This window comes from Ochlerotatus camptorhynchus, unplaced genomic scaffold, assembly GCF_037179485.1.
Source record: "Ochlerotatus camptorhynchus isolate MF236.1 unplaced genomic scaffold, CSIRO-AGI_Acam_v1.1 ptg000485l, whole genome shotgun sequence".
NCBI lineage: Eukaryota > Metazoa > Arthropoda > Insecta > Diptera > Culicidae > Ochlerotatus > Ochlerotatus camptorhynchus.
The window spans coordinates 327065-344596 of NW_027040970.1; the positions used below are offsets into that span (position 1 = coordinate 327065).

General features: G+C 40.0%; 1 protein-coding gene across 1 annotated transcript; it reads right to left on the reverse strand.

Moving 5' to 3' along the window:
- Positions 1 to 410: 410 nt before the first annotated feature.
- LOC135712486 (glycine receptor subunit alpha-2-like) lies at positions 411 to 17344 on the reverse strand. The gene is made up of 3 exons (XM_065235429.1): positions 16650 to 17344; positions 842 to 1037; positions 411 to 782 (listed from the first exon to the last, which is right to left on the reverse strand). Exons 1-3 carry the CDS (start codon positions 16724 to 16726, stop codon positions 411 to 413), a joined length of 645 nt encoding a protein of 214 aa, XP_065091501.1. The 5' UTR covers positions 16727 to 17344.
- Between the last annotated feature and the right edge of the window lie 188 nt (positions 17345 to 17532).

The following is a 17532-nucleotide window of genomic DNA, read 5'->3' on the forward strand; positions in this document are numbered from 1 at the left end:
TATAATGCACAACTGTACAAACATTTGTTTTAATCTGAAATTATTTACATTAGAAAACCTAATGATTTCCGGAAGTATGATTTAGCAGGTTTAGTGCCCACCTCAACTAACAAACAATCATAAAACTTGCACGCTATGTTGAGCCTGGTAGGCATTGAAAATGTAAAAGTGTCCGGATTTGTGTACTAAATGGCCATATTTCAGTGCTATATGGTACTCACCGTGTAAAAAAATAAAGTTGATAATAACTCACCTGGTAAATTTCAAATGAAATTTAAATAATCGTAAGACCAAGAAAATCATCCATCTTACCAGTGCAAAATTGACATACATCGATACTTTCAGATCCTAGTTACAAAATGTACAGTTTCGACAATACTAACAGTTATAAAAAAAATTAAAGAAACTATTTAAGCAAACCAGTCTCCGACAATCAACGACATAGTGCAACCCACAACCTCATCATACTTACAACTTTCGATCATCATTGAGCATACTTGCGTATCGTGTGGATAAGATTCAAACTTCATCGCACACGACAACACCAGTGTCAATTTGGACATGTATAGTAGCGTTTTATCGTGGTACAACCACAGATAGTGATTCGGTATGCTCATTTCGTGAAAGGTGACCTTCTTGGCATTCTTAAAGAAACAATCCGGTCGCCAGATGTTGTGCAGCCAATCGACGTCCAATATCCGATACTCCTCACTCATGTTTTCCGGCAATCGTAGCCGAGGATCACGCCAGCTTTGTGCCAAAAAGATGTCCGCTACGTACGTCTGCAAACAATCACATTTCCATTAGAAGATATCAAACAAGTGTGGTGAAAACAGTTTACCATTGATTCTTCGTTGATAGAATCTATAGAGAGGACTGTAACGTGAAAATACACTACAGTTGGTTGACCGAGCAGCTTCGGGGCTCGATTCTTATCGTATGTTTTGTGATGCAGTGGAAGAATATCTGATAACGATAAACTTACGGCGTGGTGTTTGGAAAGTTCTCCTACGTCAGAGTAGTTAGCGTAGTTATTTCTAAAAATGGGATATGTAAATTACATTAATACAATTATGTTATCTCTTGCGTTCATCATACAATATATCAGGATATGGAAGATTGCATCATCACTTGGAGCCAGCGAGGCCATTGTTTCAGTTTAAACGGAACGCATCCAGTCAAGCAGATAAAGCTTGCAAATCTTCATGTTTTTGAGAATACATCCAGTTTTATCAAGTTGTTCATTATTGTTAGCAAAATACTTTGAAATATGATTAAGTAATGTGTAATTATGCTTTTATTTCTTACGAAAGTAAGAAAGCAGTACTCCGACGACATCAAGAAGATTTGACAGAAAAATGCTCTTTTGTGAGACTTTTTGCATGGTTCGAGCAATAAAGTTTGAGTTGTAATCAATTAAGCTGCAGTAACAGTTACTCATTAATTAGTAAAAAAAATACCCCTCAATGAGTTAAGACACTTTTCTTCAAAATGGGTCTTTTTTACCCATTAGTGGGTGCTTTAAAGTTAGCGTGTGTCTGCTTTGTTGCAATATAGAGTAATTTGCCATTTGTTGCGCACCACCCAATTGATGCACACTTCACATTGTTTACTATGCAGCATTTATCTATGACCATAAATTTTACCAATCATGGTGACATGTCAATCAGTGATGAGTTGTTGAATGATTAAACATGTGTTTTTGATATTCAGCATAAGAAATATTGTGATAAAACATGTTCTAAGTATTTTCGACATTGTGCATATGATTTCAGGCGATTTATTAATTTTTCAGCTAATAATCCTCAGTTGTCAAAAAGGCTATTACTGGCTCAAAATGCAATAGAATTATTAAATCTGTGCAAGAAGATGAAGGTCAATATTTTATCAATCGATGAATTGCAATACATCTATCAACCAAGCAAAATTTACATTTACAACCATGCAAAATGTAATGGAAGAACATTGATGTTCAACAATTGGATCACATTTTCACTCTTGGTCCTAGATTATTGTCTATAGGGATATGAAAGGTATGCAACGTTTCATATCTTAAGTACACCAAATAGTTACGTTTAATTATCTAAAAGAATTACTGAATAATCCTTCTTGTGTGCAACAATAGAATTTCAATACCTTAACTAATTATGTTTGTTTTACTCCATGCGTGAAGTTAACGATTTACATAGTTGGAGATGCTTATCGACAAATATCAGACTCGACATAACACTCGCAAGTTGTTCATCGAACAATCATTTAACGGTCAATTTAAAAGTATCGTAGTTGGTAGTACCGCAACCTGTGGCGCGCATAGTCAATTCCCTTGCGTTTGACGTTTCCACAATACCGCCATCTGTTCAGCGTACTACTCACCACAAGGTACTCAACAGATGGCGGTAGTGTTTTAGCGACGATGTTTTACATTTAAAAATATTCAATGATTTATGAATGTTTGTCTGTGCTTAAAGTGTTCATTTTATATGATAGATGAGAAGATGAAAGTATAAAGGTGATAGTTCCGCTAGGGTACAGCAGTGTGAAAATTGTATTTAGACAGTAAAAAGTGAGCAAAGGTCAATTTTGAGTAAGGCAATCGGGCTATCATCTCCTTTACCAAACTCCCATGTTGGGAAGGAATGGTGAGGGGTATCTCCCCCCGCCCCCACTGGCAAAAGAGATGATCGCTGATTTGCTCACGTACCGTCGATGTGCGGAAATAGTTCTATCGATTGTTTCACACTCAAGTCGTCACTTACGATGTAAATCCAAGGGGGAGGGGGGGAGTTGTCTGTCAAAGACGAACAATCGTCGCCTACCTCGCATAACTGGTTCCAAACGTAAACAAGCCATAAGAAACCTACAGGGTTTGTTTACGTTTGGAACCAATTTCATACAAGAATGATCAGCAGGCTGCTTTGACAGCACGTGACCCCCCGCCCAGTGTAAATCAGAATACACGGCCTCGTTGGGTGGAAGTCACATTTGAACACTCGTTGTTCGTGCAACGCAGTCTCAGCATGAGAATGTTACGAAGCGGTCGGGCTGTACACTTAGATCGATTAAACCCACACTCTTAGCAACAATTACCTAAAATTATCGGTAAAAATCGTTACTTTTTACTTTAAATAGGCTATTTTTACTATTAACTTGGATATTTTTAACGTTAATTATTGGTAATCCAAGATTACCGATAATTTAGGTATGTGCACTTTCTTCGATTATGGGTGATTTTTACCGATATCTAGGTATTCTTTACCGACTTTAAGGTATGTGCATCTTAGCGTGCAGTATAGCCTGGGCTACAAAATGGTGAGTTGACAACCTGAAAGGAGAGTAATTCCTAGCTCCGGTCCTCACAAGTCCCTACCTCACGTCTCCAGGAGTCATATGATTACAAACGACTACCAGCTGAAACATGGACACAGCTAGGTGGCGTAGCCTGGGCAATGTTGTCAATCCGACAATAGCAAAGTGAGGAGGTGCGCGGTAACCCTAGCACGACGGTAGAGGAAATGCTTCGCCTCCGAACGTCTGTCCACCACGGAGGTGCGATTCAAAAAGCGTCTGACTAGCATCCAGCGGTTGAATAAGAAATGCGCTTCCCCGGAAGCAAAACCTAAGATGGCAGTCCCATCGGGGGATAGGAGACCTTAGGTCAACCACCTACAAGAAGGCCAACAAAAGACAAAGAAGATGGTTATCAGTTAGATAAGTTACTTCATCATCAAAGTTAATTCACCGTATATACTTTCGAAAAATGATAGCATATGCATAAAAAAAAACATTATATTATTATATGAACCAACAAATGATGGGAAGGGGAGGGACCACCAGGGCACCTATCGATGCACCAAACCCGTTTTTGACCCTTCAAACAGTAACATGTTGAGGACAATCAGAGGTTATTAAGCTTGATCAAATCATTCCGTCTCGCACGCTGAGCCGGTCAAGTCGCATCGGTCTCGTTGTACGACACTATCATTTGAGTTTTCGAGTTTTTCCCCACGCGAGGGTTTTTTCTCGCCAAAGTTAGTTGGCATAGTGTTAAGACAACTAGTGCGCGAGTGAGGAAGCCGTTAATGATATGCCGAGTGCTTTCATTACGGTCCAGCTTTAACCCAGAATCATCGCAACATCATCAGTAAAATCATCACCACTATCGGTATATCACCCCATCGATAGCAACAACGAAAGAGCGTCAAATTGCCTACCGAGTCGACCGAGGCACACCAGCAACGAGGTTATTGACTCTGCAGCCGTTGGATCAAACAATTATATCTATCCAGTCTGCTGCCGCCTCAGTGCAATAGGCATAAATCGTGTCGCTTGTTTTGTTCTCGACAGTATCGCATCTCCCTTGTTTCCCTGGTCCAATATTAGGCTGGTGTTTAATTAAGGTGATTCAAAAATTTGTAAATAGTATACGTATAATGTGTTTTTTTCTCTTGATTTTTTTTTTCTTTTATTTTCGTATCACTTAGGGTGATCCAAAATTTTGTAAATAGTATAAATATATGTGTAATTTTTTTTTTTTTGTTTTTTTCTTGAATTTTTTTTTTCTTTCTTATGTATTATTCTTTAGTAGATTGAAACTATATCAACTTGTTTATATATACATATGTATTTATATATATATATATTTTATTCCATTTTTGATGTTATTTGACATTACTGTAATTAATAGTAAAAAAATACAAAAAACTGATAATGATAAGGCGGGGGATGGTCGCTTTCCATCTCAGACGACAAAACTCTTAATTCCACCTCACACGAAAGTCTAGAGGAAGTTGTGGAAATGGAAACCCTTGACGTTCCAGTTGACTCGCTCTTCAGCAAAAATACTGGAGCATATCCCAAGAAAACTTATCGCCCACAGCCCTCTCCCCCACCATCTCCTCCTCGTCCACCTGCACTCCCCACACCATTGCCTCCGAAAATCTCTGCGCTCCCCCGCCTAAAGGTTTACCCAGAGGCCTCGAAAGGCCCATGGGTTGTTTTTTTTTTCCGGCCCAAACAAAAACCTTTGAACATTCCGAGGATCTCTAAGGACCTAACAACACATTTTTCGGCCGTTACCGATATTTTCAAAGGTAACACCAATAAAACTGTGCGTTACCGTTGATGACCGCAAGCAGGCTAACCAAATTGTTGCGTGCGAGCTTTTTTTATTGGAATACCGAGTCTACATACCCAGTAGTGAGGTAGGAATTGAAGGAGTGGTCACCGAAGCGAGTTTGACTAGTGATGATTTCTTGGGTCCAGATTCCTCCGGAATCTTTAAAAACCGTGCTCTGCCAAAGGTGAAGAAATTGGACTGCCTTCCAATGCAGTCAGTATCCTTTGTAGGCTTCAAAAAATCTTATTCCTTGTCAAACTCGTTTCGTGTGACCTTTTCGGGTTCAGCGTTACCTCACTACGTCGCTATTGGCAAGGTTCGGCTGCCTGTACGTCTGTTTGTACCTCGGGTAATGAACTGCTCGAAATGTCAACAACTTGGTCACACCTCGGACTACTGCTCGAACAAACCACGCTGCGATCAGTGTGGCTAGCAGCATCAAGAGGGCCCTTGCGGTGCTCCTCCAAAATGCGTGTACTGCAAGGAGAGCCTGCATACCCTAACTGACTGCCCGAGGTATAAACAGCAGGGAGACAAAATTAAGCGGTCGCGCTTTCGCGAACCATTTTCACTGGGTCGTCGTGCGGCATACTTACGACGTGCCCAGCCCATGGATGGTTCTCCCAGCAGCTGGTGCAATTCGTGATTCATTCGCCTCCTCCACGTTCCGTCATCCATCTGATCTAGCGTAGATCCAGCGTCTTGTAGATAGTCAACTTCGTGCGGCGGCGAATTTTATTTTCCCGGAGTGTTCTCCGGAGTCCAAAGTAAACACGATTCCCTGTCTAATGCGTCTTTAAATTTCTCTGCAGGTATCATTTTCGGTGGTCACCAGTGAGCCCAAATACATGAACTCATCGACCACCTCGACCACGTCACCGTCAATCTGAACTCGGGGTGGGAGGCTAACATTGTCTTCTCTAGAACCTCTTCCTCTCATGTTTTTTGTCTTCGATGAGATGATGGCAAGTCCAATCCGCCTAGCTTCAGCCTGATGTGCGTTTCCGCCATCATCTCAAAACTCCGTGCCATGGTGTCGATGTCATCGGTGAAGCCAAGAAGCTGGATGGACTTCCTGAAGATCGGGTCTTTCGTGTCTATCCCAGCTCTTCTGATCACACCTTTTAACGCGATGTTGAATAGCAGACACGAAAGTCAATCACCTTGCCGTAGCCCCCTTCGAGATTCAAAGGGACTAGAGAGTGTCCCCGATACTCGAACAACACACATCACTCGATCCATCGTCGCCTTGACCAATCGCGTCAGTTTATCCGGAAATTCATACTCGTGCATAATCTGCCACAGCTGATCTCGATCGATTGTGTCGTATGCGGATTTGAAATCGATGATGTTTGGGCACGTTGTATTCGTCGCATTTCTGCAGAACTTACCGAATCGCGAAAAAATTCTCCTCACAAATCTTGGAAATTACCCAGTCCAGCGTTCTAGTCGATCTCCTCCTAAACTTCTTGGAGATCAGGGTCAAGTAGCCTGTCGTCTTCTGCGCGTGCGCCAAGGTCTGTTGCCGTGTTTTCTGTTGCAATCACCGTTGAGGTGCTCGTCATAGTACTGCTTTCTGCTGACGCTTCTTTCTTCGAAAAAACCGAGTTTTACCTGTTCCCCGCTTGTTTCCCCGGACATTCAATCTCGTGCGGTGTTGTAGCATTCTCTTACATTCTAAATTGTTCTCCTCTACTTATAGTTTGCATTCGCCGTCAAACCAGTTATTTCTTCGGTCCGGGATCGCAGTACCTAGTGCCGCTGCAGAAGTGCTACCTAAGGCGGCACGGATGTCCCTCCAGCCATCTTCAAGAGGAACATAAATTGATTGCAACTGTCTTCATAACATACGCAGTAAATAAATAGGGGTTGTCATTTCACCTTACCGATCAAGCTATGAAGTTAGCCGCAATTGTTGCAACAAAGATTGTAAGCAATTTTATCACTTTCCTTTCACCGTTTGATCAAGCTACAATAGTACAGATAGACTTTATCGTGGCAGTCGTTGCAAGTGTTTTGTCTTTATTGTTGGTTGCTTCCTCTGTTTTGATTCCCTGATGACAACGCAATAATCAAGTTGTATATTTAGAATCATTTGCAACAGGTACATCAGAGGTGGTTTGCCTCTCACCCCAAAAGGTCTGAGTTCAATCCCAGTCGGCGCCGCCAGGATTTTCTGAGGCATAAAATCTCTGATCACGCCTTCCTTTGGAAAGGAAGTAAAGCCGTTGATCCCCGGTCCATGAGTTCATGAGCTGATGAACTCCCTGGCGTCGGTAGGATTGGTGCTCAGCACGAAAAATTAGATCGACGGAAAACAAATCAAGGGAAAAAAAAGGATATCAGAGGTGACGTGATTCGATTGTATAAAATCATCATTACTTTTTGATATAACTTAGGGTAACTTTCTGTTCCATAAGGCTGATAAGGCAACTTTTTTTGGAAATAAAAGATGCCAAAGACATCATCACATTCAAAGAGGAAATACAGATATTCCATACTTGGTGCCAAAAAAGCCTGCTACAATTAAATATAAAAAATGTAACTCAATTACCATTAGTAGAAAACGAACCCTACCCGATATAATAATCACTTTAGGAAACCATATCGTAGAAAAGTGTGATAGAGTCAGGGATCTAGGTGTTATTTTGGACTCAAAACTTACTTTCACCGATCATTATAAAACAATTATTAACAGAGCTAACAACATGCTTGGTTTCATAAAACGTTTCTGCTATAACTTTCACGATCCGCATACGATAAAAACATTGTACATTGCTTATGTAAGATCGATATTAGAATATTGCAGCACAGTTTGGTCACCTTTTTCAATCACACACGAAGAATGAATAGAGCCCGTTCAAAAGCAGTTTCGATTGTATGCACTCCGCAAGTTAGGTTGGACTGTATTTTCTCTGCCATCTTACACAGCTCGGTGTATGCTCATAAATATCCAAACAATGAAAGAGCGTAGTGAATTTGCTATGATTTCTTTCGTAAACGATATCGTATCACATCGCATTGATTCAATAGAACTATTGTCATCCTTAAATTTATATACACCATCTAGGCATTAACGAAATAGAAATATATTTGCTACAAATCGTCATCGTACGAATTATGCCAAATTTGGACCCTTGAACCAAATGATGGATACATATAATAAGCACTGCGATAACATTGACTTTACAATGACAAAAACCAAATTAAAGCAATATTTTAATTCCTCGCATAACGTCAGCTAGAAGTAATGTTTTAACTTGTTCTCAAGACATATTATAAAAAATATAAACAAAGACAAAATTGTAAACATAGCTCTTAAGACAACAATTGTAAAACGGTCTACACTGTTTGACGACAAATAAATAAAAGGTAAAAAAATAAAAATATTTACTCATGTTAATTTCCATTACGAATACCCTATTTCCTAAAATAAGATTCAAGCTAGTCTTCCAATATTGTTTTCATCTATATCATCAAAATCTGCCGTTTTCCTGAGATTAATAAACCGATCCTTATCTAAATATGTCCTCGTGTTCTTCTTCCTTAATTAAGGAGACTTTTAAACTGAGACTGGTTCATCCCCGGTTATCTCAATGCAATGTTTTGAAAGTAATGTAGAGAGGAATATTGTTTTATTAATCTAGTTCAATGAAATTTTTGGCTCTGTGATTTAAAAACCAAGGGTGATTTTATAGAATTGAATCGAGAAAAGATTGAGTCTATAAGTTTTCTGGACCACAAGTTTAGTCATAAAATTTCCTGAATCGGCCTTCATAAAGATTCTATATTTATATAATAAAGATGAATATAAGACCTTTACAAATATCTTATAGATTGAGTTCAATCCATAAGGCCTTCGGAATTGACCATAAAGCCATTTTAAGTTGATTTTTGAATCATTAAAGACGTTCAAGATCTCTAAGGTTAACTCAGAATTTCTTATATGATCGAAAAGGTAGAGGCATGATCTCTGTTGGGGACTTCAGGTGGTACAAATTGAACGAAATTCTTCACTAGTGAAATCCGTATCTCATCTGCCTTCCCACGATTCTTCAGACCCATACCTTATAAAAGATGCTTTATCCTCTACATTGCGGTAAGTTGATTCCATCTGAATGGGATCCACATCCTGTGCCTTTGGAGGTTACGTTTTCTATGGAGTGCATTACAGCCCACTTGGAGTAGCATATTATAATGTTGGAAATAACTATAATTTTTTTAAATTCACATGACATTCGACCTCATTATGTCATGTCATGATGTTAATCGACCAGTCAACTAGCAACCGAGATAGAAGGAGAGTGCATTTAGTCCCCTATGGGCAGTTCATCATCAAATTGTTGTTTTCAACGGCAACCCCAAAGCAATCAAGCTGCAGGCAAAAAACCAAAGCAAACCAAATAATAACTTAATCGACAGCGAGAGACACAACTGCCGCGGCGTCAACAGCTGAAAGCGAACTGGGATGTCTGATTTTAGAGAATGAAAAAAGTCAAACTTTGACGCGTTTGCGCCACCTCAAAATCATGTCCGATTGAGCTCAAATTTTGCATAGGGTCATTTTTCGAGGCAATAAACATTTTGTATATGGTTTGTTAGCGAAATTAAAAATTACCATTTTCACTGGCAGTCTACTCATCAGTTAAATTTTAAGTTTGTGTTTCTGTGTTTGTAGTTTTTTTTTCGTGTATTGTGTTTGAGTAATTTTGATTATCGTTTCAGTGGTAGAGCGTTTTTCGCTCACACTAGTACGGCAAAATGGACATTTTTTCGGAAGACGAAATGGACGTTTTGTCGGAAGATGACACTGCTTTGCCATGCGATGGAAAGAAGAGCCGAAAACGTACGTCATCTCAGAAGACAGATGATGCCATCCCTGGTTCGTCGTCTCAATCTGGCAAAGGACAGGCTCAGAAAAAAAAACCCCAATCGCGAGCCTATTCAGATGACTCGACTGGCCCATGGGTTGTCTACCTTAAGCCCAAAACTAAACCTTTGAACGTTGTTCAAATCTCAAATGATTTGACGAAGCGTTTCTCGGCCGTGACCGAAATCACGAAGGTTAGGCACAATAAACTTCGTGTGTCCGTCTCTAACCTGAAGCAAGCTAATGAGATAGCTGTCTCCCAGCTCTTTACGCTCGAGTATAGAGTTTATATCCCAGCTCGTGATGTGGAGATCGAAGGTGTGGTCACCGAAGCGAGTCTGACCCCCGAGATCTTGGAGAAGCAGGCGGTTGGCCGTTTCAAGAACCGTTTGCTTCCCCCGATGAAGATACTGGATGTCCAAAAACTGGGCTCAGTATCTATCAGCGAGGGTAAAAAGAGTTTTACCCCCACAGACTCGTTTCGTGTGACCTTTTCTGGTTCAGCCCTTCCTCACTACATATAGCTGGGAAAACTTCGACTACCTGTGTGCTTGTTCGTTCCCCGGGTCATGAACTGCCAAAACTGTAAGCAGTTGGGACATACGGCCTCTAACTGTGGCAGCAAGGCACGCTGTTCCAAATGCGGGGAGAAGCACGAGGATGGCGCCTGCACAATCACTGCACCAAAATGCGTGTACTGTAAGGGAACTCCTCATGGTCTCTCGTTGTGCCCGGTGTACAAACAACGCGGGGAGAAATTACAACGCTCACTTAAGGAACGTTCCCGGTAGTCTTCTGCAGAAATGCTAAAAACAGCCACACCATCAACCAACGACAAAAATCTCTTTGCTGTTTTGTCTGATCACGAGACTGACTCTGACTTGGCTGAGGAGGGAACTTCTTTCCGTTTTTCTGCGCGGAAACGAAAACGCATCCGTTCGCGGAAAGTTGACAATGAAGTACCCCAAATCAGCTTGCCCAAATCAAGGAGTGGTGAAAAAAGGAGACTTCTACTCCTACTGGATTCCGCAGAACTGACTATACCCAGGATTTTCCACCTCTCCCGGGGACATCCAAAACCCTTGATGTCCCAGTTTTAAGAACAGAAGCCCCTTCTTCATCTGGGTTGTTCTCATCTGATAACATTGTGGACGATATCCTCAAGTAGCTCAATATTTCTGATCCTCTCAAAAGCATTGTTCTGTCAATGCTTCCTTCTGTGAAGACCCTCTTGAAGCAGTTGACATTGAAGTGGCCCCTCCTTGCAGTAATCATTTCCTTCGATGGATAATTTTCCAAACAAGGTCGGGGATATGATCACTGTTCTACAGTGGAATTGCCGAAGTCTTATTCCTAAATTAGACTCATTTAAGTTTTTAGTTCACAAAAATGATTGTGTTGCATTTGCTCTTTTTGAAACTTGGCTCTCTTCAGATATCGATCTTCCCTTTCATGATTTTAACATTATTCGACTGGATCGTGAGGATTTGCGTGGAGGAGGGGTACTTTCAGGGATCAAAAAGTGCCATTCCTTCTAAAGAGTGAATCTTCCACAATTAGTTGGTATTGAAGTTGTCGCCTGTCAGGCTATTTTTAAAGGCAAGAGCCTTTGTATTGCTTCTATGTATATTCCTCCCCAAGTTTCAATTAATCAAAAACAACTTTCAGATATCTGTTCAGTTCTTCCGACTCCACGGTTGATTATGGGAGATTTTAATTCTCACGGTACAGGCTGGGAGGAACTGCATGACGACAACCGTTCTACTTTGATATATGACCTCTGTGATAACTTCAATATGACAATTCTTAACAATGGAGAAGTAACACGTTTGGCTAGATCATCCTTGAATGGAAGTAAATTAGACCTCACACTTTGCTCTAACTCATTATCGTTGGATTGCACGTGGAATGTGATCCAAGATCCCCACGGTAGTGATCACTTGCCGATCAAAATTTCGATTGCCAGTGCACAGTGGTCCAGAATGCAGATTTAAGTGGAATGATATGTTTTGAGCCTGAAATTGAAACTTTAGACTAAAAGTCTCTTCTACAAAGTTGTTCCTTATAGTTAGGCCCTCATTTTTATGATAATCAATTCTAGGGTGGTTCCTATTATCATTTAAATCAAAAATCTAACTTTTTTGTTTGAATAAATTAAGGTATATATTCTTCGGCAAAGTTATAGCTGAGCTAATTTCAAGCAACTTTGTTGGAAATAACTTTTTTGTATCTCTTAAATTGGCCAATTTAGAGCTATTTTCTTGAATTGAGTTGGGGTGACCCTTAAAAAAAACAGTTTTTTTGCTCAATTTTTCTTATTTCGAATTTCTCAGCAAAGGTGTCTTCAGATAACTTTTAGATCTTAAGAAGGCGCAAATTTTTGCTGCACAAAACTTGTCAATATCTTTCGCCGATCAAGAGTTATTGACGTTTGTATACTAAAAATATACACTTTTCAAATGTTAATATCTCTGGTTGGGGAAAAAAAAAAGTTTTTTTGCAGCATTTGAAAGGGCGTATGTTATTCTCAATAATATGACAAAATTGGAGGTACGTTATTTTTTAAATTCGTATAAAGTCAATTTGAATTTATTCATATTTTTTACTATATTTGAGTATATCTTTTTTATTAGAATAGATACAGGCAACAAATCCAACTATAAAACATTTGTCTTAAAGAGTTTTAAAAGTCTCTAGAAGATTTCTCATAAAAGTTATCTTCTAGAGAATTTTAAAACTCTTTTAGACGAATGTTTTATACCTGAATTTGTTGCCTGTATCTCTTCTAATAAAAAAGATATACCCAAATATAGTAAAAATATGAATAAATTCAAATTGATTTTATACGAATTTAAAAAATAACGTACCTCCAATTTTGTCATATTATTGAGAATAACAAACGCCCTTTCAAATGCCGTAAAAAAACTTTTTTTTTTTTGCCGCAACCAGAGATATTAACATTTGAAAAGTGCATATTTTTAGTATAAAAACGTTAATAACTCTTTATCGGCGAAAGATATTGACAAGCTTTGTGTAGCAAAAACTTGCGCCTTTTTAAGATCTAAAAGTTATTCCAAGACACCTTTGCTGAGAAATTTGAAATAAGAAAACTAGAACAAAAAAACTGTTTTTTCAAGAGCCACCCTAACTCAATTCAAGAAAATAGCTCTAAATCGGCCAATTTAAGAGATACAAAAAAGTTATTTTCAATAAAGTTGCTTCAAATTTGCTCAGCTATAACTTTGTCAAAGAATGTATACCTTAATTTATTCAAACAAAAAAGTTAAATTTTTGATTTTAATGATAATAGGAACCACCCTAGAATTCATTGTCATAAAAATGAGGGCCTAACTATAAGGAACAACTTTGTAGAAGAGACTTTTAGTCTAAAGTTTCAATTTCAGGCTCAAAACATATCATTCCACCTAAATCTGCATTCTGGACCACTGTGCAGTGGGTTCAATCCGTCGGAATCCGTTAACGTCGTGTATGACCTCGCCCGTAATATCGATTGGGCAACGTTCAAGACCGCGATAGAGGAAGCCGTGTCGTCGGTAGAAGGGCTTCCACCATTGGAGGAATATAACTTCCTCTCCAATCTAATCTTGGACAGCATGCATCGAGCTCAAACTCGGCCGGTCGGAACGTCTTTCCGTAGGAAACCTCCTTCCCTTTGGTCGGACCAGCAATGCACTGAGAATTATCGTAAAAATTCCGACGCGTTTAAGCTTTTCCGGAAACGCGAAACACCCGTGCATTTTGAAGCGTACTCTTCTCTTGAACGCGAACTCAAGAGCCTCATCAAAACCAAGAACCGTGGATATTGGCGGCAATTCGTGGACGGATTATCGCGCGAAATGTCGATGAATTTTGGAACGCGGCGCGAAGGATACGTAACCGATCTTCGAACAACGAGTGCGAGGAATACTCAGATCGTTGGATTCTCAAGTTCGCGCGATCAAGAGATGAACTAGCCTATGGCTAAAAATCTCTATAATAAAGTAAAAAAAAAAAAAAAAAAAAAAGTTCGCGCGAAAAGTATGCCCTGATTCCGTGCCGGCACAGATGATTCCTCGCGAAACGACGAATTCGGTAGACGAGATCAGCCAGCCTTTTTCAATGCTGGAGCTCTCACTCGCGCTCCTTTCGTGTGGTAATTCGGCTCCGGTTGCTGATAGAATCAAGTTCAACTTGTTGAAGAACCTCCCAGACGTTGAACTTATTTTTTTCAGTTCCTGGAGATAAATATTGTTCCGGATGATTGGAGGCAAGTGAGAGTTATAGCCATTAAAAAGCCTGGAAAACCCGTGTCAGATCATAACTCGTATCGTCTCATCGCGATTTTATCGTGCATTCGAAAGTTGTTGGAGAAAATGATCCTTTTTTGCTTGGACAAATGGGTTGAGCCAAACCACCTACTCTCAAATACTCAATTCGGTTTCCGTATGGGCAAGGGAATCAACGACTGTCTCGCGTTGCTTTCCACAGAAATTCAGTTGACTTTTGCTAAAAAAGAACAAATGGCTTCTCTCTTCTTGGATATTAAGGGGGCTTTTGATTCAGTATCGGTTGAAGTCCTTTCAGACAAACTCCACGTTTGTGGCCTTTCTCCATTAATGAATAACTTTTTGTACAATTTGCTGTCAGAGAAACATATTAGCTTTTTTCATGGAAACTCAAACAGCTTCTCGATTTAGCTACATGGGTCCCCCCAAGGGTTCATGTTTAAGCCACCTTTTGTATAATTTCTACGTCAGAGAAATTAACAATTGACTAAGTGACAACTGCACGTTGAGACAACTTGCGGATGACGGCGTAGTGTCTATAACAGGGCCCAAAGGGGTCGACCTGCAAGGACCTTAGATAATTTGTCTACTTGGGCTATCGAGCTAGGTATCGAATTCTCCTCGGAGAAAACTGAGTTGGTCGTTTTTTTCTAGGAAGCATAGCCCAGCACAACCGAAGCTTCAACTTTTGGGTAAACCGATCACTCATTCTATGTCTTTCAAATATCTTGGGGTCTGGTTCGATTCCAAATGCACCAGGCGATCCCACATTGAGTATCTGAGACGAAAATGCCAACAAAGGATCAATTTTCTCCGAACAATTACCGGAACGTGGTGGAAACTCATCCCCAAGATCTTCTAACGTTGTACCGGACAACGATTTTATCGGTTATAGAATACGGTAGTTTTTGTTCCCAGTCGGCGGCTCAAACTCACATCTTCAAACTGGAACGTATCCAGTATCGTTGTCTTCGTATCGCGTTAGGATGCATGCACTCGACTCATACGATGAGTCTAGAAGTGTTGACGGGCATGTTGCCACTATCGGATCGGTTCTCGGAATTGTCCCTCAGGCTCCTCACCCGTTGCGAAGTTATGAACCCACTGGTAATCGAAAACTTTGAAAAGCTTCTTGAGCTGAACCCTCAAACTCGTTTTATGTCATTGTACTACGTGTACATAACACAGGATGTCAGCCCTTCACAGCATAATCCTCATCATGTAAGCTTCTCCAACTTCGGAAATTCAGTTAATTTTAATTTATCTATGACGCAAGAGATTCGCGGAATCCCAGAGCATCATCGTTCCATGATTGCTCCGTCAATTTTTGCTGCAAATTTTGGCCAAGTTGATTCCGCAAGATCGTTCTTCACAGATGAATCACTAATAGAGGCGTCCGCTGGTTTTGGTATTTATAACGAATTTCATAGCGCCTCTCGAATGCTTCAAGCTCCCTGTTTCGTATATATTGCTGAGTTGGCGGCTTTATACTATCGATCGCCTCACTACCACCAGATCACTATTTTATTTTTACGGATAGTCTCAGTTCTGTCGAGGCTATTCGCTCCATGAGGCGGTAAAGCACTCCTCGTATTTTCTCATAAAAATACGAGAGCTTCTAAGTGCTTTATCTTTAAGATCTTTTGTCATCACCTTTGCATGGGTCCCATCTCATTGCTCGATTCCGGCAATGAGATGGCTGACTCACTTGCTAAGGTGGGCGCTATGGAAGGCGATATTTATGATCGACAAATCGCCTACGATGAATTTTTCTTCATTTATCGTCAACAGTCACTCGTCAGCTGTCATCATAAATGGAAAGCTCTCATAACTTGACTTCGAAGATTATGCAGAGCTCTTAATATAGGTCGTGATTGAGCTTTCACATTTTGATGCTATGATAAATTAAATCTTAACCTACTCTAAAAGTCACGTGCTTCACATGCACAAAACGAAAATAAACTTATATTTCACCATTCTGTTTAACATGTGACAGGTTTCTCTGTGAAACGTTTTCCCTTCCACTGTGTAACACTGCTGATCTTCCCTTAATGTACTACCATACAATAAAATCGTCCTTGACTACGAAAGAAGGAAAAAAATAATAGTCTGGTGAGAACATGTATACTGCTAGAGGCAATGTTTACATCAGTCACCATGCACCATCCTTACATAATTTCTAGACGGAATTCGCGATAAACATTTATCACATTGAAAACATCCACACTGACTTTCGTCCGGGATCCGAGAGAGGCACTGGTGAGTTCAGCTAGTTTATTTTTGCGGTTGATTTATCGCGAACATTAGGGAAACAAAATGGCCTCTTTACAACGCGGTAATCGCTACCGAACTATAGTAGTATAATCACACAACTTACCGTTGACTTTTTGCACCGAATGTCGACTGAAGGTAAGTTAGCAGTGGAATCAGAAGTAGGATCCACTTCGATGGCATGTTGATAGTGATGGTTCATTCACCTGTTTAGGCTTTAAGAAGCCTTTGTTCCGAAACTTTTATAAATCCTCAGCCATGAATCTTACTATTGCTATAAACAGAATCAACCCAGGAAGGGTTGATGGTCAATGGTTTTCACACTACTTTCGATGTGACGAATTGTTCACCAGAACGGAGAAAGACAACCGTTCCGCAGAGTGCGCACTTCTAGGTCATCTGACGACAGTTGATTCGTTGATTGAATGGGTGGTTTCGTAGAACGGAGTTTGATGGGAATTTATTTCCTTAAAACTTGTAGAGAGACTAATTTATCCAATCGGCGAACCACTACTTCCTGAGGAACAGTTTGCTTTGTAAAGCATCACAGTCTAAATCGAAGTTTTTTCCACTTCCTAAGCTTCGATTTCATTTTTTATCGTTGATCTTGAGGTGCTTAAAACAGAACTCAAAATTGACGGTTGACTCAAATTTGAATACAAAAGTGACACTTTGAAAGAATTTTCACTATCCATAAGGACCAATTTATCCACATGCAATGATCGTTTGCCGAATGTTCAACATTTTTATTGGTAAATTTTATAAATGAAGGAAAAAAATCGAACAAATACACTACGCGAACCGAACGTTAAACGAGGAAAAATCGAACTAGCAAAGTGAGGATATCGATTGGTCTTCCACTGAGTTGCATAGTGCAAACTGCTCAAGAATGTAAGTGACTGACTCCAGTCGATAGATTTGCTTTGCTATGTTAGTAAATGTTGGCAGTACTGTTGGGCCTAATTCCACATAATAGAGTGGTAGGAACA

Coding starts and splice junctions, on each gene's coding strand:
- LOC135712486 (XM_065235429.1), bottom strand. CDS start 16,726: ATGCCATCGAAGTGGATCCTACTTCTGATTCCACTGCTAACTTACCTT. Junction 1,038..16,649: donor TTCGGTGCAAAAAGTCAACG/GTAAGTTGTGTG, acceptor TCCCATTTTTAG/AAATAACTACGCTAACTACT. Junction 783..841: donor CTATCAACGAAGAATCAATG/GTAAACTGTTTT, acceptor GATTGTTTGCAG/ACGTACGTAGCGGACATCTT.